The 20,586-nt window shown below is 37.6% G+C and overlaps 1 protein-coding gene across 1 annotated transcript in view; it reads left to right on the top strand.

Annotated features, from left to right (window-relative positions):
• Nucleotides 1–20,586, top strand: part of SMC5 (structural maintenance of chromosomes 5) — an 80,359-nt gene that overhangs the window by 1,606 nt on the left and 58,167 nt on the right. Inside the window, exons 2-3 of the mRNA XM_015565009.1 lie at nt 4,759–4,900; nt 13,011–13,063. Coding sequence (XP_015420495.1) covers nt 4,759–4,900; nt 13,011–13,063 — 195 coding nt within the window. The remainder of the gene's footprint in view (nt 1–4,758; nt 4,901–13,010; nt 13,064–20,586) is intronic.

Here is a 20,586-nt window from a genome sequence, read left to right as displayed (position 1 = left end):
GTTGCGCGGGTGGGTGGATGTGCGCCAGGCTGGTGGGGCTGGCGTGGTTACCCGCACAGATATTCGCAGGCTGTGGAGGTGGATGGATATGATGGTGTGCGAAGCGTGTCTTGCGTGATGTGTTTTTGTTTTGGTTTTATTCGTTGAGCATTTTTTTTTTCCAAGCACCTATCATGCCAGTTATGGAAGAAGGTGCTTTATTTGGACAGTGCGCTCTCGTTCTTTCTTCACAACAATTCTTTGAATTACTGTTTGAATCCAGATCAGGAAAGATCATCAAATGAATCACCTACCATAGTAACGTTTTTGGAAGGCGTCATTGGCCGGGCAGTGCACGTAGTAGGGCTCAGATCTCTGCCCGCTGCAAGTCACGGCCTGCAGAGGAAGGACATCATCTGTAAATCACAAAACGATGGGCCCTGGGACTCCCTGGAAGCAACAGTTAAAGCAGCGGTAGTGATGATGTGGCAGTGGCCAGGTGGATAGGGAATGGTGACGGTGGTATGGGGTTGGAGGTTGCAAAGTACAAGAAAATGAGCCCGTGCTCTCAGTGGTTGGGCCTCCCAACAGACCCTTGTCCCTTACAGATCCACTTTCCTGGTTCCTTTCTCTCCCTCCAGACAACTAATCATAATCATTTTAGAATTTAATAAAATGTTTTAAACAAATACCGTGTTGGTGTAGCACCTTGCAAGTTCATTTGATCAAGATTTTTTTTAAGCTTGCACAGAGTATTGTAGGGGAAACAGTTGGAATGACAGCAACATTTTTTTTCCCAAGCACCTATCATGCCAGTTATGGAAGAAGGTGCCTTATTTATACAGTGCTATCTCATTCTTTCCTCGCAACAATTCTTTGAATTACTATTTGAATCCAGATCAGGGAAGATCATCAAATGAATTACCTACCATAATAATGTATACATCAGGATGGCATGGGGGCACAAGGGGTGACTGGTTACTGTCTTTCACAACTGTGAGAAAGGGCTTTGTACGGACGTTATAAACGTCTTTAAAGAAGGGGAGAGGACTGTAGACTGAAGGAACTGCCTGCAACAGTTTGTTATATTTAGGAAGCATCAGGTATTATAGTAAACCATAGGATGTGAGAGAACATGTGAACGTGGGTGATACTGAGGATCTGTTACATACTGTGTAAGGAGTCCCAGCTTCATTCTAGGAAATGGCATGAGATTTATATTACTCTGGAAGCAGTGTAAAGGATGAATTAGAAAGGGTGCAAGATTGGGGGTAAGAAGACTTTTGCAATATGAAGGCAAGAGAGGATCAGGATTTGAACTTGTCCAGTAGCACTGGGGAGGTAGGAGTGGAAAGACAAGAAATTTGACAGAATCTGGCAGCAGATGAATTGGGAAAAATTAGGGTAAAGGAGAACTGCAGCATTGGCTAATTGGTCAGATATGGTATTATTCAGAACTGGAAACAGTTTGCAGAGAATAATAATAATAAGCGCCTTTTAGATCCTGTGACTTCAAGTTTCTTTGGGGGTGGGGGGTGTGAAGGTCTTCCATAGGCAGTATTTTAAGTGTCTGAGGCTTACAGGAAGATGTGAACAGATGAGAGATTTGGGAATCATGCATATAAGTAATTGTTGAAGTTGCAGAAATGGTTGAGATTGCCCAAAAGAAAATATAAATATGAGAAATAGAAGACCAAGTATAAAGTCCTGGAGGAATACCAATATTTAAGGGTGAGCTGAAGAGGAATTCACAGGCTGAGCAGGAACTATTCAGGGAGGTGAGAAGAACTGTAGGAGAGTATTATCAAGAAGCCAAGGAAAAAGAGTGTTTCAAAGTTATCTGCTACGCTGAAGTCAGATAACAGGACTGAAAAAGAGCCCACTGCATTAAGAATTTGGAAATCTTTGACCCTTTGATGGAGCAGTGGAAGAAGAATACTTCTGCAGATCAGAGAAGAATGAATGAGTGTGAGGGAGTAAAACTTAGATGTGAAGAGAAGGAAAAATATGGCTGGAAAATGCAGAACTAGGTGAGGTTTTATTTTCACAGTGAAAGGACTTCTGAGTTTTAGGAAAGAAGTAAGAGAGATAAGTTTAGAAAAAAAATGTTCTGGAAAAGAATGGTCAAAGGAAGGATTCCTATTCGTGAACCAAGTCAGTGGGGTTGGGATTGGAGGGCAAGATTTCTAGGTAGCAGGAACGGCATGTGCAAAGGCTCCATTGGAGAAAGGAAGGAAGCCTAAAATAAGTCAAGAAACTGAAAGAAATTCATCATAAATATGATTTAGAGGTCTGATTAGAGAAGAGGGGAAGGAGATAGAAAGGAGAAAAAGTCAAAGCTAGAGAGAGCTAAATTATTAAGGATCCTATTTATTTTTCTTAATTTTTTTAACAAGTGACACCAGATTTGCACATCTACCAACAAGATTGGGTGATTGATGGAGTGGTGTGGGTAGAGGTTAAGGAAATGGTAGAATCAAAGATAATTCAAAACAAATGTGTAGGTTTCTGAATGATAACATTCACTAAGAGATCACAAGAGTGGTTTTGGATGACAAAGATGATGGCTTTCGTTTTGAATGTGTTAAGTTTGAGTGACAGTTGTGGGACTTCCAAATAAAGTTATTGAGGTGGTGATTTCATTTATAGGTCATCTGGGCTGACTTTCTGAGGCCGTAGAGAATACTTGAGATACCAGGCAAAGTAAATAAACTGGTAAGAAGTGGGCCTTTGACAAAAGCTGTTTCAGGGGAGCTTAGACAAAAGGGAAGTCACAGAAAGGGAATTCCCAATAAACATAATGTAGAGTCAGAACAATTATTTTAAATGCAAAGGCTTTGTTTTTGCTTTTGGCGACTCTTCCTGTTTGTAATATATATGTATAGACCATAAATTCTCATGCTTTTTTCTGTTGTTCCTATTGTTTTCGTAAATACCAGTAGCAACACTATTTTAGTAAGAGTTGTGCAGAGATTTCACAGCAGAATATTCAAGTGTTAAAAGAATAGGGCTTGTGTGTTGGGATTTAGAAATTCCACCTCAGGTAATTTTCCAGATATGTGAAGTTCCCCAGAGTTTTACTTTAACCATTATAGAGGGTTCCTTCAAGACCCAGCTGCTAACAGAATAAAGCACCTGAAAAAAGTAGATAGATGCTGTGTAGAAATGTGGGGTTGGAAACCTGCCAGAAAATACTTCTCCTTTACTACCTGTTTTTGTTTTTATTACCACCTGGCATTTCAAAATTATCAATTTTTTTAGTATTAAAGTTGAATGTGTTTGTTTAAATTATCTATGTGTAGGGTGTGGCAAAAATAGGTTTATAGTTGTGAGTATGCAAAACACAGTTTATTCTTGTATTATTAATTATTGTTTTCCATAAGAACAACTGTAAACCTACTTTTGCCCCACACTATAGTTAGCAGATTAGTAGCAGGTAAAACATTCATTCTTGGAGAATTAGTTGTGGGAACAGGATGTTATTTATGGGGTTTAATTCAGGGTATTCAGAGATAAGCTAGGAAAATATATGAGTCAGAGTTAGCTTCACATTTTGCCATAGTTGTCCCTGGCCACTAATAAGGATTAGATGCTATCGATGTAGGTAGAGTGCTGGACAGCATGCAACTTTCTGGCACAAGGGAATATTATAGAAGTACTTGGTGTTGATTCATTCTTATTTCCTCCCATAGGAATAAGTTCTATTTGAACATGGACTATGCATCCTTGGGTGAATCTCTGGCAGCGTATTCAAGGAAATTGGATGTAATTTTTTAAAATGAATAATAAAATGAAGTCATAGGGTTGATATACCAGTATATCTTCAGTTTTCTAATCAGAATAAAAACAATTTGATTGGATTATTTCAAATATTAGTATGTATAAAGTTACTGTTAAGCATTTTTGTTTAAAACAAATGAAATGTAAAATCTACAGCTTACAGATGAGCCATGGCTTCTCTTATATAACATTTTAAAAAATTATTTGTAGAGTAGCTTTGATATATTTCATGTATTATAATTGTTAAAAAAGAATAAATTATGTCAAATTTTGCTTTACTCAACAGAATTATAGTTGAAACAGGCATATGAAATTTATTTTTCTAATGACATTTTCATTTTATTTATTTAGTTTTTAAATTTTATTTTTTAATAACATTCAGTATTATTTTATACTAGAGGTGACTAAATTTGTGCAAGAGTAGACCTTCCTTCTCCCGGCTGCCAGCACTGGCTTCCCTTTGACACCTGGGACCTGGGCTTCCCTCGCAGCCCCAGCTTCATCTAGAAGGACTTCTGGTCTAATTAGCATATTATGCTTTTATTATTATAGATAGATTAGCTTCAGGTCTATAGCATAGTGGTTAGACAATCATATACTTTACAAAGGAGTCCCCGATATTTCAAGAACCCTGGCTCCATTACATAGTTATTACAATATTGACTACATTCTGTATTCTGAACTTGACATCCCCATGACTGTTCTGTAACTACCAAACTGGCAACTATCAGTTTGTTCTCTGTTTCTGTGAGTCTTTCTGTTTTGTTTGTTTGTTTATGTTGTTTAAATTGGCTTTTTCATTTTTTTCCATTAATAGGTTTTTTCCCTCTAGTTTATTAACAACCTATAAATAACATTAAATTTGTAAGATTAGCTGGCTTTAAAGGAATTTGAGTAAACCTATAGATGATGATAATATAAAGCAAGAAAAAATGCTTTTGCAAAGAAAATATTCTTCACTTCTTCTTTGCTTAGTAATTTCACCTCTTTATAATTCAGAACATATGATATCTGTGAAGTGTGCCCTGGACCCCACTTGAATATGATTATTGGAGCTAATGGAACGGGGAAGTCCAGCATTGTGTGTGCCATTTGCCTTGGATTAGCGGGCAAACCTGCTTTCATGGGACGGGCAGATAAGGTGAGTTAACATAAGTACTTCTTTAAAAATTTCAGAGTGGTGACTTGCTTTAGTAAGAAATCCATTTCTACATTTCAGTTTCTTGGGTGTAGCAAAAGTATAGTGCTTGAATTAAATAATGAAGTTGTCAGGTAGAGAAGCTGGGTGGACATTGCCATTTCTAGAAGTATTTTAAGGCTATAGATGGAGAGAATTCTCCAAGTATACAATACTTGCAATTCTTAGATAGTATCAAAAAATTTTCTTTTTTAAATGTATTGCTGCGCTTGTAAAAAGGTGTAAAGTAAATTTACCAAGCAGAAACAAAATAGTGTGGATCTGAAAACTTAAGCAAGCGCTAGAATTGTTTCCCTGGGGGTATTTGCTTACCTTCTTCCTTAAAGCTTGGCTTTGAATTAGATCCATGGGATAGGGGGCCCTGAAGGTAGTGGGAAAGGGCTAGAAGATAAAACTAGAAGCTAAATACTATGTGTAGCACAGAAAACAATTTCTCAGAATGGGACAGTGGGGTTGCTTACTCTTCTCATTTGTTAACTTTGAATATAGTAGAGAAAAAAAGAAACTCTTCCAATGAATTCTTAACCACAAGCTTTATTACATGTTTGGGGCCAGAATTCATATAACCTTTATGGCCTAAATATCAGAAATTGTAATTTTAGTTTAGAGTCGTCACAGTTAGTAATATCTCCAGGCATTGGCAGAAGCAAATGCAAATTCTCTTAAGGAAAATAACTTCAATTCTCAAAACTATCCAAACAAAGGCCTAAGAAATTCATGAATTTTTAACCAAAAGTCACAAAACATAGGAGGAAATGAATCTCCAAATATAAAAGCTAACAAAAATATCAGACTACACAATCAAACCTACAAAGCTTATAAATAGACAGTATAAACTAGGAATCTTTAGTGTAAGGAAATAAAATAAGGCTGTAAGAGTAACAAAGGACTCCCACCAATGTGGTTCAGTGGTTGCGTGTCAACCTGTGAATCAGGAGGTCATGGTTCGATTCCTGGTCAGGGCACATGCCTGGGTTGTGAGCTCGATACCCAGTGTGTGTATGTGTGTGTGGGGGGAGCGGGGGTGCAGTGATGATTCTCACCATTAATGTTTCTCTCTCTCCTCCCTTCCTCACTCTAAAATCAATAAAAATATGTATTTTTTTTAAAAGTAACAAAGGAATAAGTAACAAAAAGATTAGAAATTTGAAAAAGAATCAAATAGAACTTAAAAAATATTAATTGAAGAGAGAAACTTTATGGATGGGTAAAACAAAGCAGACACATTTAAGAAGAGAATTTATAAACTAAAGTACTTGAAATTTTTTCTTAAATGAAGAGAAAAATCAAGATTGAGAAATGATTGCTAAAGGATGATATTCCATTTTTAAATATAATATGAGAGATAACATAGATTTAAGGAAGAGGCAATATTTGAAGAAGGAATAAGAAATTTCCAGAAATGTTGAAATTTTGAATTCTCAAACTCAAGCAGTATAAATAAAAGAAATACATAAATAGACACATTCTAGTGAATTAAAGAATATCAAACACAGTAGTAATATGTTCTCAGAATGATGAGACAAAGAAAAAAGAGTAAAGTTTCTCACTAAAGAAACTTTGAAAGTATATAATGTAGGAAGAAGGAATATGGTCCCAGTAGGAAAGTCTAAGATGTAAGAAGAAATGGTGAGCAAAGAAATGATAAACATGAGGAAATTATATAGAAACCATCAAATAACGCTAATATCTAATTTGTGGTGTTGGGAATTTAAGATAATTGATTAACTTCAGAAATATGCATCTTAAAATTTCTAGGGTAAACCACTAAAACAATTGAAATTTATAAATCCTCCAAACAAGAAAGGTAAAGAAGTAGAAAGAGAGAGGGGAGAAAAAAACAAAACAAAACGCTGCTCAAACAACCCAGAAGTCTTGAGAATAGAGGAGAAAAAAAGAATCAGGAATATAGAAAATAAGATTATTAAAAAACATAAGATGGTATAAAAAATCTGCAGCCCTAGCTGGTTTGGTTCAGTGGATAGAGCTTTGGCCTATGGACTGAAGGGTCCCAGGTTCGATTCCTGTGAAGGGCACATGCCTGGGTTTCGGGCTCAATCCCCAGTAGAGGGCGTGCAGGAAATAGCTGATCAATGATTCTCTCTCATCATTGATGTTCCTGTCTCTCTCTTCTCCCTTCCTCTGAAATCAATAAAAATATATATTTTTTTAGCCATTGATGGTTTGGCTCAGTGGATAGAGCATTGGCCTGCGGACCGAAGTGTCCCAGGTTTGATTCCGGTCAAGGGCACATGCTCAGGTTGTTTTGCAGGTTCGATCCCCAGTAGGGGGCATGCAGGAGGCAGCTGATCAATGATTCTCTCTCATCATTGCTGTTTCTATCTCTCTCTCCCTCCCTCTCCCTTCCTCTCTGAAATCAATAAAAATATATTTTAAAAACTATATTAAAATATAGTTATTGTAATATAAATTGTCTAAATACTTGTTAAATGAGGAAATCTGTTAGTGTAGGTAAATAGAAACAGTTCAGTGCTATTTTATTCATAATGAGCATATTTAAAATTGAAAGTAAGAGGATAAAAAATACATACCAGGCAAAAGAACGTAGGCATAGTTGAATTAATACCAGGCAAAATAGACATTAAAGTAAAAAATACTTTTGGAGATAAAGTTGGTTATTTACTATTGATGAAAGGTTCAGTTCTCACCTTAAATTCACATAATCTAGTTCCAAAACACATAAGCAAAATCAGCAGAACTAATCCTTGCATGAGGATATTTTTTCCATTAATTTTTAGGGGGTGGTGGGAGGACAGAAACATCGATGTGAGAGAGACACTTCCCAACCCTGGGTGGGGGATCAAACTGGCAACCCAGGTATATGCCCTTGACTAGGAATCAAACCCATTACCCTTTGGTGCTTGGGCTGATGCTCTAACCACTGAGCCAAGCCTGCCATGGCTAAATCAACAGAACTCAATGAGAAATGAACAGATTGCATAATCACAGTGGGAGGGCTATTAATAGATTAGTGAGATAAAAAATAGTAAGAATATATGCATACCTCAAAGATGCTGTAAGTTCAATTCCAAACCATCACAATAAAGTGAGTATCACACTAATTTTTTTGTCTCCCAATGCATATATAAAAGTTATGTTTATACTCTACTGTAGTGTAAGTGTGTAATAGCATTATATCTAAAAAAAAAATAACCAACAAACAAAAAAAACCCAGTGTATATACCTTAGTCAAAAAATACTTTATTGCTAACCATCATATGAGCGTTAAGCAAATCATAGTATTTTTGGCATAGACTTGCTCTACACAGGGTTGCCACAAAACTTCAGTTTGTAAAAAAAAAAAGTAAAATGCAATATCTGCAAAGTGTAATAAAATCTGAACCACTGTAGAGATCAACAATTAAGCTTGAATCAGTGGTCAAGTTGTAAATGCTATACCCAACAATTGGAATGGGTACATTCTTTTTTAAGCATAAATAGAACATTTCTAAAAGCCATATACTGAGCCATAAAGCAAATACCAAAAATATCAAAGAATTTTAATCACACAGACCATAATCTCTGACCTTATAGCCATTAAGAGAGAAATAATAAGATAATTAAATTTTTTCTATTTGTTTGGAATTAAAAAATAATACATAGGTCAAAGAAAAATCTTAATGGAAATTGAAAAATAAGAGCAAATTAATAAAAGAATGAACAATGATATAAGTACCACAAAACCAAAACCTGCTTTCAAAAAGACTAATGAAGTCAGTAACTTCTGAGAAAATAAAGTGGAGGGGTGGGTAAAGAACAAAATATAAAGGAATGAAAAAAAGTAATAGTTGGTATATAACATTGTAATCCAAACAACCCCCAAATTTAAATGCAAAAGTTTAATTCTTGCCCTTACTATTTGTAGGCCCTTTGTAGTCACTTAGGTACCGAGGCTAAGAAGTCAAAAAGCCACAACTTGTATCAGAGAAAATGAGCAAAAGCAATTCTACCATGGGCTTGGAGACCAGAATATTTATGAACTGCCCTAATAATTACCACTGGGGCATTATCAGAATGAAGTAGAGAGTTAAAAGATTATAAGAAATATTGACAAAATTATGCCAATAGATTTTAAATTTTTTTAAGTGAATATATAGGTTTCTACAACTAAATTATTGAAGTTGACTCTAATTAGAAAAAATGAGCTGTTGCATTTTTTAGAACACCAGATAATTATGGATTAGTTCAACAGCAATAATTTCTTATGTAGAGAATATGACTCTAGGTACCAAAATCAGTCAAGGAAAGAATGAGAAAATTATAAGCCTGTATCACTCATGAATATAGAGGCAAAAATATCAAAGAAGAAGAGCAAAACTTTAGCCTGCTGAATTGACTACATAAAATGCATAATACATTATGACCAAACCGAATTTATTTAAGACATGGAAGACTGATTGAACATTAGAAAAATTAATATAATATATCATGTTTTAAAGAACTGCATGATCATCTCAATTGATGGAGAAAAAGTATTCAGTTAAATTCCACAGTAATTTATGAGTTAAAAACTCTTAGCAAATTAGGAATAGATGGGATCTTAATTTCATAAGATATCTATAGCCCTAGCCAGTTTGGCTCAGTGGATAGAGTGTCAGCCTGCGAACTGAAGGGTCCCAGGTTCGATTCCGGTCAAGGGCACATGCCTGGGTTGTGGGCTCAACCCCCAGTAGGGGGCGTGCAGGAGGCAGCCATCAATGATTCTCTCTCATCATTGATGTTTCTCTCTCTCTTTCCCTTTCTAACTCTCTATCCCTCTCCCTTCTTCCCTCTCTGAAATCAATAAAAATGTATTTTAAAAAAAGATACCTATAAAAATGCACAGCAAATTCAGGAATAAGTCGAGCTTACACTACCATGGCTATTCAGCTTTGTACTGGAAGTTCTGTCAAAGGATACAGGTTGGAAAGACAAAACTCAAGTCACAGGTCATATGAGTATCTGCATAAAAACCACAAAAGAAATTCTAGATAAGTTTTCTGATGAATTAATATGGATTTTTATCAGGATTGCTTGATACCTAGCAAAAATTGCATACCTGTACACTTAACAATTAACAGAAACATGCAATTAAAAATAGATACCATTTATAATAGCCAGAAATATACAAGTTACATAGCAATAAATAAAAGACATGTACTATAAAATTTTATTTAAGAACTTTAAAATTTTGCCCTTGCTTGTTTGGCTCAGTTGATAAAGCATCGACCTGGGGACTGAAGGGTCCCGGGTTCAATTCCAGTCAAGGGCACATGCCCCGGTTGTGGGTCGACCCCAGTAGGGAGCGTGCAGGATGCAGTTGATCAATGATTCTCTTGCATCATTGATGTTTCTCCCTCTCCCTCTCTGAAATCAATAAAATATATTTTAAAAATAAAGATAAATAAAATAAAAACTTTAAAGATTTCCTTGGCTGAGTAGCTCAGTTGGTTAGAGCATTGTCACAAAACACCAAGGTTGCGGGTTTGATCCCCGATCAGCACATACAAGGATCCATCAATGAATATAAAAATAAGTGGAAACACAGATCAATGTTTGTCTCTCTCAAAAAAAAAAAATCAAAAATTAAATAAAAACTTTAAGTTTGATTAAATGGAGAGAACCACTATATTAATGGGCAAGAAGACCTAATATATTTGTTCTTCACATTGATCTGCATATCCAGTGTCATTCCACTCAAAGTCCCAACACTGTTCATAGGAAGCTAGAGGCCCGGTGCATGGGATTTGTGCACTGGTGGGGGTCATGGCCTGCAGGGATTGGTGGGAGTGCCGCTCATCCTAGTCAGCCGAGTGGCTGTGGACCTGCCCTCTGAGAGGCTGCTCCCTGGTCCAGCATCTTCCATGGAGCCGGAGCACTCGCCTCTCCAGGGGACCCGATTGGGGGCTGGCCTAAGGACAGTAGCCCTGAGAGGCAGTGGAGTAGGCCTTAGTCCCGTGGCAGCCACGAACCCACCTCCCAGCCTCTGGGGTCAGCTTTGTGAGCCCAGCAGCAGCAGCAGTGCGGTGCAGCCTGTGGGCATCCAGAGGAGGCGGCAGGGAGGCAGGAGGCGACAATCACAGCCTGGGTTCCTGCCCCTCGGCCTGGGGTTTGCAGTGGGAGCAGCTGCTCATCCTAGTCAGCCGAGCGGTGCTCCCACTGTGGTAGCACACTGACCACCAGGGGCAGCTCCTACATTGAGCATATGCCCCCTGGTGGTCAGTGCACATCATAGTGACTGGTCGACGGGTCATTCTAGTCGTTCTGCCATTCATTCTCTGGGCTTTTATTATATAGCAGGGGTCCTCAAACTACGACCCGCGGGCCACATGCAAATACAAATATTGTATTTGTTCCCGTTTTGTTTTTTTACTTCAAAATAAGATATGTGCAGTGTGCATAGGAATTTGTTCATAGTTTTTTTTTAAAACTATAGTCCGGCCCTCCAACAGTCTGAGGGACAGTGAACTGGCCCCCTGTTTAAAAAGTTTGAGGACCCCTGTTATATAGGATTACAAGTTGGTTCTAAAATTTAGATGGAAGAACAAAAGGCCAAAGAATAGCTTAGATACTCCTAAAGAGAAAGAAAAAAATGGGGAAACTTGTCCTACCAGATACAAGACTTAATAGGAAGTTACAGTAATTTAAGACATGTGCTATGTAGGACTATAAAATAGACCCCTGTGATGTGACAGTGAAAATCCCAGGTGCCGAATCCAGTTTGGCTCAGTGGATAGAGCGTCGGCCTGCGAACTAAAAGGTCCCAGGTTCGATTCCGGTCAAGGGCATGTACTTGGGTTGCGGGCACATCCCCAGTAGGAGATGTGCAAGAGACAGCTGATCGACGTTTCTCTCTCATCGATGTTTCTAACTATCTCTCTCCCTTCCTCTCTGTAAAAAATCAATAAAATGTATTAAAAAAAAAAAAAAAAAGAAAATCCCAGGTATAAAATCATGATTAGTAAGACTCTTGACTTATGACAGAACTGACATTGTAGATGTATGGGGATAAATAGTACTGAGATAACTGAGTACCCAGATAGGACAAAAAGAAATTGAATCCTATCCTCACACTTTAACAAAAATCAATTTAATGTGATTGAAGATGATTGACCAGAAAGTTTTTAGAAGCTATTAGTAATAGAGAAGAATATCTTTTAACTATGGGTTAAAAAACATTTTTGTGTGTGTTTGTTAATCCTCACCCTATGATATTTTTTCCATTGATATTTAGAGGGAGTGAAAGGGAGGGAAGGGGGAAGAGAGAGAAACATCCATTGGTTGCCTGCTGTAAGCCTCCCATCCTCTTGACCAAGGAATGAACCGAACCCTGGGCATGTGCCCCGACCAGGAATCAAACCTGAGACCCTGTGTTGCACGGGACGATGCTCCAACTAACTGAGCCACACTGGCCAGTGCAAACAAGTTTTTTTTTTCATCTTCCTGGGACTCAGTTGTGAAGATAATTATTTGCAAGGTGTCTTATTGTCTGATTTAAGAACCAGTTTGATTTTTTTTTAGGTCCAGGGTCTGTTTTCATGCTTATGCTCATATACATACAGAAACTAGCTCAGCCTATGTACATTGTACTTAAGTTGTATTTATTCTGTATATTGCTCTTTTTCAAAAAAAATACTTGGTGACGCTTATGCCCTGACTAATAGCAGGATAAGTAATATTGGAGTGGTTGTTAATAATGTTTAATCTGTGCAACTCCTTTGAAGTTTCCAATGGTAATGAGATTGGGTATATGTTTCTTTGTGATTATTCTATAGAAACTGTTTTCCCACTGGCTTGTGTTCTTCTCTCTGAGAGTGTGGCTAAGGACACTGGTTCTGGAACCAGATTACCTGGGTTTAAATCCTTGCTCTGTACCACTTAGGAGCTTTGTAAGAGGCTATCTGGCAGTAAATGGTAACTAATATTAGTATTGTTTTTTGTGAGTGGAAACAATGAAGGGGCTTTTTATACAGAAAAGCTATTGAATGAATGTTGATCTCCTGACCTGGGAATGTCATCATACAGCTTCCCCCCTTTTTTTTTAATTTCTTAGGTTGGCTTTTTTGTGAAGAGAGGATGTTCCAAAGGCATGGTTGAAATTGAATTGTAAGTGTTAAAAGTGCTAAAATCATTTTTTTTCCTATAATTTTTTATTTCATGTTCATTCTCTCCTGATGACTTTAGAAAAGAATAATAACATAATATTATGACATAAATATTGGAAATATTTCAAGAATACTTAATCCAGCTAAGGTTTTTAATGCATCTTTAAAACCTAAATTATAAGAATTTTCTTTTGGAAAAATTATTAAGGAAATTGTAAGTTTATGGGAGATAATGAAATAGAAATATATCATTGTGAAACATTCAATATGAAGTTGCAGTATTTTTTACAAATTTAAGATGTCTGTGTGCATGCTGATTTTGAAAGTAATGCTTGCATGTTAAATGCAAATATAAAAGTGTATAAAGTTGAAAACGAAGGCCTTCTTGATATAATTTTACTTCTAGAAATAATCGCTGTTAATTGGTGAATATCATGCATGGCAAGTACTTGGCACCTCAGTCTCCATTTTCCACATCCTTCGTGACAGAGATCAATAATTCATTATAGTATTCTTTTTCCTCGAGCTTAGATGTTATCAGTTTACCACACTTGACAGCCATTTCTTTTTTCTTTTTTTATTTCAGAGAGAGGAAGGGAGAGAGAAAGAGAGAAAAACATCAATGATGAGAGAATCATTGATCAGCTGCTTCCTGCACGCCCCTCAATCCAGGCATGTGCCCTGACTGAGAATCAAAACTGTGATCTCCTGGTTCAAAGGTTGATCCTCAATCACTGAGCCATGCCAGCTGGGCCAATTTTTTCCTGTCTTATTTAATTATTTTCTATTTCATTAATTTCTACTATTATCTTTACTAATTTTTCTTTAAACCTTTGGTTTCTTTGCTCTTTTTCTGATTTCTTGACATGGATATTTATTGTACTAATTTTCAATCTTTTGTTTATCTATTGTACTAATTTTCAGTCTTTTGTTAAGGTTAAAATTTTCTCAGTATTTATTTCCATTGCCCACATACTTTTTTAAAAAAATTTAAGTTAGGTTTATTTGGCTCACTGCAGCGAGGGAGGAAACACTCCAGAGAAACCCAGGGCATCCCAGTACTAGGAGTTGAGAGGGGCTTCTTAGAAGATCTGGGCTTATGCTGGTGAGACTAAGAAAGGGTTTGGGAAGCGGGGGCCATTCTGGATTGCAGTCTGTTGAAAGGAGGGGATGGGCAATTGGATGATCAGGTGTCCATAATTTGATAGTTAATTTTTATTAATTCATTATTGGTTAGTTTTATCCATAATGATCTAGCAGGCAGGAAGATGAAAGTAGGTCTAGAGCCAGCATCAATATGGGAGCAGCACCCTTGTGAGTTGGAAAGGGAAATGTTTAGTCTCATTTTTGGCTTCAGAGTGGCCTCCTCTCTGTCTTATTGAAACGTGGATGGATGTGGAGCGTCCTTGTAGCACACTGTTTCTATTCCATGGGCATTGTCTGTGTTCAGTTGAATACATCATAGTCTGGCTGCCAGCAAGGCTGGTTTTTGTTGTTGTTTCATTTTTTCACACACCAAGAAACGGTAATGTCTTGGAGGTATCTCTGTACTTGGTGCTGGCTGCATGGCTTTGGCTGACTGCCTTTACTTCCTGTGCCTCTTGATTTCCCACACGTAGGGAGCATGGATTCCTTTCCGCACTAACATCCTGGATCTCAACAAGGCTCATTGAGAGGTCACTGCAGTGCCCTGGACCTTCAGTGGTTGCCTTATCTGGTGTCATCTATCTAAACATTAACAAGGCAGAGAAATAAGAAAGCACAGTTTCATCCATTTTAAACATGAGACATTGCCCCCTGCCTTAACTCTCGTGTAACTCAATTTCCTTGAGCGATTCAGAGATTCCCAGATATCACGATTCTGTTTGCAATTCTATAAGAGTAATATAAATAGTAAATAATCATTAGACACCCCCCCCCATGCTGTCTTATGCAGGGACACATCATCAAAGTTTGATCAAGTATTGACAATGAAAACATACATTTTGTGCTTTTTGGAAAGAAACTCTTGCATTGCTTTGAGTAGAACCAAGATGTATGAAATAATAGCAGCTGTTATTTTTCTTTGTTTGTGTTTGTTTGCTTGTTTTAGCAGCTGTTATTTTTAAGACCTTTTAAATGTGTCAAATGCTTTGAGTATTTTTTTCACTTAATCCATGCAGCCACACTGTGAAATTAGTATCATTATCTCCATTTTATAAATGAGGAAGTTGTCACTCAGAGATTTGAAGTAACTTGCTCTAGCCCTCTCAACCAGTGAGTAGCAAAGCAAGAGTCACAACCAGGCATGTCTGACTTAAGCCCACTACTCTCTGGCAAGCCAGAGAAATTGGGTACTTCAGCCTTCAGAGGTATCCCACTGTGGATATGGGAGCTTTGGACATACTTTGAGCCCTTCTGGGCCTGGCACTTCTAACTCATCTTCCCCACGATGAGTGATGGCCACCTTAGTGGCCAGGAAAAAACCCATCCCTAGTCAAAGTCCTTGTCCCCTCACTCAGCCTCCCTCATAGCTTCTGCTTCCTGATAGTCAAGCTCAGAAACTATGTGAACACAAACTCAGGCAGCCCTACAAAAAAAAAGAGTGGTCCCAGGATGTCAAGCTTTAAAATCTGGGCCAATTTGAGGTAACCAAAGGTACTTTAAAAAGGCTAAAATGTTTTTCTTCACCCAAGAATCCTCTAGGTCAGGGTTTTTTCACACACTGCGCTGGATCCTACATGGCTTCTCTGTGGCTTGATGATATCATCAAGACAACATCTGAGAAATCTGCCTTCATGAAACCCCCCTCCTGCCTGTTGCACAGGTCTTGCAGTTATTCCATGACTAGGTCCTCCTGGTGTGTTGTTCATGTCCTGGCCACCACCTTCATGCCACTAGAGGAACTCCCATCCCTGAGATTCATAAGGATAAGTGATATTGTAGCAGGAAGAGCTGGAGAAGAGACTCATGAGGGAGGGTGGAGGTCAGCTCACAGGGGACACCTCCAAAGGACCAAGACATTCAGAGCATGGTATCTGGGCCATGGATTTACTCACAGTTGTACCCATACACAAGCTTTGTGGCAGGTCTTGTGTTTGGACTGCAACACATTCAGAATTCATCCAGTGGCGTTGGTGGTATAGTGGTGAGCATAGCTGCCTTCCAAAATTCATCCAGTGAATTAGGTGGCTACGGCTGCCATAGGACCACAGAGTGGCTCAAACAACAGAAATTTCTTTTCTCACAATTCTGGAGGTTAGAGTCCAAGATCAAGGTGTCAACCGGGTTGACTTCTGATGTTAGTTGTGTATTTGTCAGATATGGCCTTTATTATGTTAAGGTATGTTCCCTCTATTTCCAGTTTGCTGGAAGTTTTTGTCATAAATGTATGTTGGATTTTGTCAAATTATATTTATTCTTCTTTTTGTTTATGTGGTTTATCACATTATAATTGATTTGTGGATATTGAACCAACCTTGTATCCAGGGAATAAATTTTACTTGATCATGGTGTGTGATCTTTTTAATGTATTGCTGAATTTGGTTTGCTAATAACTTTGTTGAGGATTTTTACATCTTTGTTCATTAGGGATATTGGCCTGTAATTTTCCTTTTTTTGTAGTGTCTTTGTCTGGTTTTGGTATCATGGTAATGTTGGCCTGTAAAATGAGTTTGCAGCCTTCTCTCCGCTTCGATTTTTTGCGATAGTTTGAGAAGGATAGGTAGATACTCATTCTTTGAATATTTGGTCAAATTCACCTGTGTAGCCATCTGGTTCAGAGCTTTTGTTTGTTGTGAGTTTTTTTTTTATTACTGATTCAATTTCATAAGTAGTTAATTTCTTTTAGGTTGTTCACTTTGTTTATCTTTTCAAAGAACCAGTAAGCTCATCAATCTTTTGTATTGTTTTTTTTTCAGACTATTTTATTTATTTCCACTCTGATCTTTATTATTTCCTTCCTTCTACTCACATTGGGCTTTGTTGTTTTTCTAGTTTCTTTAGGTATAAGATTAGATTGTTTATTTGAGATGTATTTGCTTTCTTGAGGTAGGCTGTATTGCTATAAATTTCCCTCTTAGAACTGCTTTAGCTCTGTCCTATACATATTTTCATTTTCCTCAAGGCATCTTTTGATTTCTTCTTTGATCTCTGTGTTATCCCCATTCATTGTTTAGTAGCACATTATTTAGCCTCCACGTATTTGTGTGTTTTTTAGTTTTCTTTTTTTAAAAAAGATATCTTTATTGATTTCAGGGAGGAAGGGAGAGGGAAAGGGAGATAGAAACATCAATAATGAGAGAGAATAATTGATTAGCTGCCTCCTGCACATCCCCTAATGGGGATCAAGCCCACAACCCAGGCATATGCCCTGACCAGAATCGAACCTGGGACCCTTCAGTCTGCAGGCTGGTGCTCTATCCACTGAGTCAAACCAGCGAGGGCTAGTTTTCTTCTTGTGATTGATTTCTAGTTTCATACTATGTGATCAGAAAAGACGCTTGATGTGATTTTACTTTTAAATTTATTGAAACTTGATTTTAGGCCTAACGTGGTCTGTCCTGAAAATTTTTCCATGTGCACTTGAATAGAATGTATATTCTGCTTTTGAGTGAAATGTTCTAAAAATATCAATTAAATCCATCTGGTCTAGTGTGTCATTGAAGGCTGCTGTTTACTTTTTGGTCCAGACAGAAGTCTGGATAATCTATCCTTGGGTGTCAATGGGGTGTTAAAGTCCCCTACTATGATTGTATAGCTGTTGATCTCTCCTTTTATGTCTGTCAGTATTTGCTTTATATATTTAGGTGCTCCTACATTAGGAGCATGGATGTTTACTAGAGTTATATCCTTTTCTTGGATTGATCCCTTTATCATTATGAAATGCCCTTCTTTGTCTTTTACAGGCCTTGTTTTAAAGTCTGTTTTGTCTGATACAAGTATTGCTACCCAGTCTATTTTTCATTTACACTTGCACAAAACATCTTTTTTATCTCCCTTTACTTTTAGTCTATGTGTGTCTTTCAATCTGAAGTGTGTCTTATTAAGGAAACATATGTACAGGTCTTGTTTTTTTATTTGTTTGGTTTTCTTAATCTGTTCAGCAAACCTGTGTCTTTTAATTGGAGCATTTAGTCCATTTACATTTGAAGTAATTGTTGATAGGTATGTGGTTATTGCCATTTGGATGTTTTTAAGTTGATGGTAGCTTAATTTTGAACATATTCTAAAATTACTAAAATTTTTTATTCTGTCCAGATTTATGTTTTCATCGTTATTTTTTACCTCTTTCGTGTGTTTGTGTATCTGTTAACTTATTGTAATTACACATGATCTTTCTACTTTTGCCTTTTAACCTTTGTCATAGGTTTATAGTTGGTTGATCTACTGCCTTTACTATGTATTTAACTTTTTCAATGATTTTTTCTTATATTTTTAAATCATATTTTTATCTTTTATGCTTAAAGAAGTCCCTTCAACATTTTCTGTAATACTTGTTTAATGGTAATTAACTCCTTTTTTCTTTTTCTTATCTGGGAATATCTTTTCTCTCCTTCAATTCCAATGATATCTTTGCTGAGTAATCTTTGTTATTGTTTTTTGCAGCTGATAGTCTTATGTGAGCTCCCTTATATGTAGCTAATTGCTTTTCTCTGGATAGTTTTACGATTCTCTCTTTGTCTTCAATTTTGGGGATTTTAATTGTGATGTGTCTTGGTGTGGACTTCTTTGAGTTCATCTTGTTTGGGACTCTGTGCTTCCTGGACTTGTAAGTCTGTTTCCTATGTCAGGTTAGGGAAGTTTTTCACTTTCCTTAATTCAATTTCATTTCATTCTCATTATTTGTTCAAATAGGTTCTCAATCCCTTTCTCCCTCCCTCCCTCCCTCCCTTCCTCCCTCCCTCATCTCCTTTTGGTTCTCCTGTGATGCAACTGCTGTAACATTTGATGTTGTCCTAGAGGTCCTTTAAAATGTCCTTATTTTTAAAAATTCTTTTATCTTTCCGCTGTTTTGGTTTGGTGTTTTCTGCTACCTTATCTTTCAGATCCCTGATTCAGTCCTCTGCTTCATCTAATCTGCTGTTGATTACCTCTAATGCATCGGTTCTCAACCTGGGGGTCGAACGACCCTTTCACAGGGGTCGCCTAAGACCATCGGAAAACACATATATAATTACATATTGTTTTTGTGATGAATCACTATGCTTTAATTATGTTCAATTTGTAACAATGAAAATACATCCTGCATATCAGATATTTACATTACGATTCATAACAGTAGCAAAATTACAGTTATGAAGTAGCAACAAAAATAATTTTATGGTTGGAGGTCACCACAACATGAGGAACTGTATTAAAGGGTCGCAGCATTAGGAAAGTTGAGAACCACTGCTCTAATGTATTCTTAATAGCTTCTATATCTTTGTTGAGGTTCTGAGTTCATCGATTTTCCCTCTAAGTTTATTGAGCATCCTTATAAACAGTTTTATTTTGTTTTTAGCTCTGTATCTGGTAGATTGTTTGACTCCATTTCATTTAGTTCTTTTTCTGCAGTTTTGTCCTGTTCTTTCATTTGGGATATGTTTCTTTGTCTCCTCATTTTGGCTGATTCTCTGTGTGTGCTTGTATGTGTCAGGTAGATCTATATCTCCCAGTCTGTGCAGAGAGGCCTTATGTTGTAGGTGTCCTGTGAGGTCCAGTGGCACAATCTCCCTGTTCATCTGAGCCCTTTGCTCCAGGAGTGTCCCTTGTGTAGGTATATGTGTCTTCCTGTTGTAGTTGAGCCTTGTTGCTGTTGGCACATCAGTGAGTGGGATTGCCCTTCATGCTGACTGGCTCTGAGGGTTCATCTTGACTACAGCGGACAAGCTGTTGTGCGGGGGCTGACTCCATGGAGTGGGAGTTGCTTTAGTGGGGTTCTGGTGCCAGCTGAGTCTACCTTCAGGTGGTGTTGTTTGTGGACCTCGTTGGGTGTGGTGTGAAGCTGGCCACTAGGCTTGTTGGTTCTAGAGCAGTGGTTCTCAACCTTGGCTGCGCATTAGAATCACCTGGGAATCTTTTTAAAATCCCGATTTCTGGGCCTCATCCTCCAGAAATTCATTCTTTGTTATGGGGTGAATTTAAAAAGATTCCCAGGTGATTCTAATGTGCAGCCAAGGTTGAGAACCACTGATTTAGATAGTTTCTTTGTTACTAATGTTGTGGCCTCACCCCATAAAAAAGAAACAGAATTTCCAGAGGATGAGCCCTAGAAATCAGAATTTTAAAAAGATTCCCAGGTGATTCTAATTTGCAGCCAAGGTTGAGACCACTATTCTAGGCCAATACAGGCCGCAGCTTATTCCAGTCTTTTGGCCACCTGATGGGAGTTAACAGTGTAAAGTGAGACCACGTGCTGCTTGTGCTGGGTTTGGGGGCCATTTAGCACAGTGGTTCTCAACCTTGGCTGCACATTAGAATCACCTGGGAATCTTTTTAAAACCCTGATTTCTGGGCCTCATCCTCTGGAAATTCTGTTTCTTTGTTATGGGGTGGGGCCACAAC

Source organism: Myotis davidii, unplaced genomic scaffold (genome assembly GCF_000327345.1).
Source record: "Myotis davidii unplaced genomic scaffold, ASM32734v1 scaffold616, whole genome shotgun sequence".
NCBI classification, from domain to species: domain Eukaryota; kingdom Metazoa; phylum Chordata; class Mammalia; order Chiroptera; family Vespertilionidae; genus Myotis; species Myotis davidii.
The sequence above is the reverse complement of the archived record's forward strand: the minus strand, read 5'-3'. Positions and strand labels throughout refer to the sequence as shown.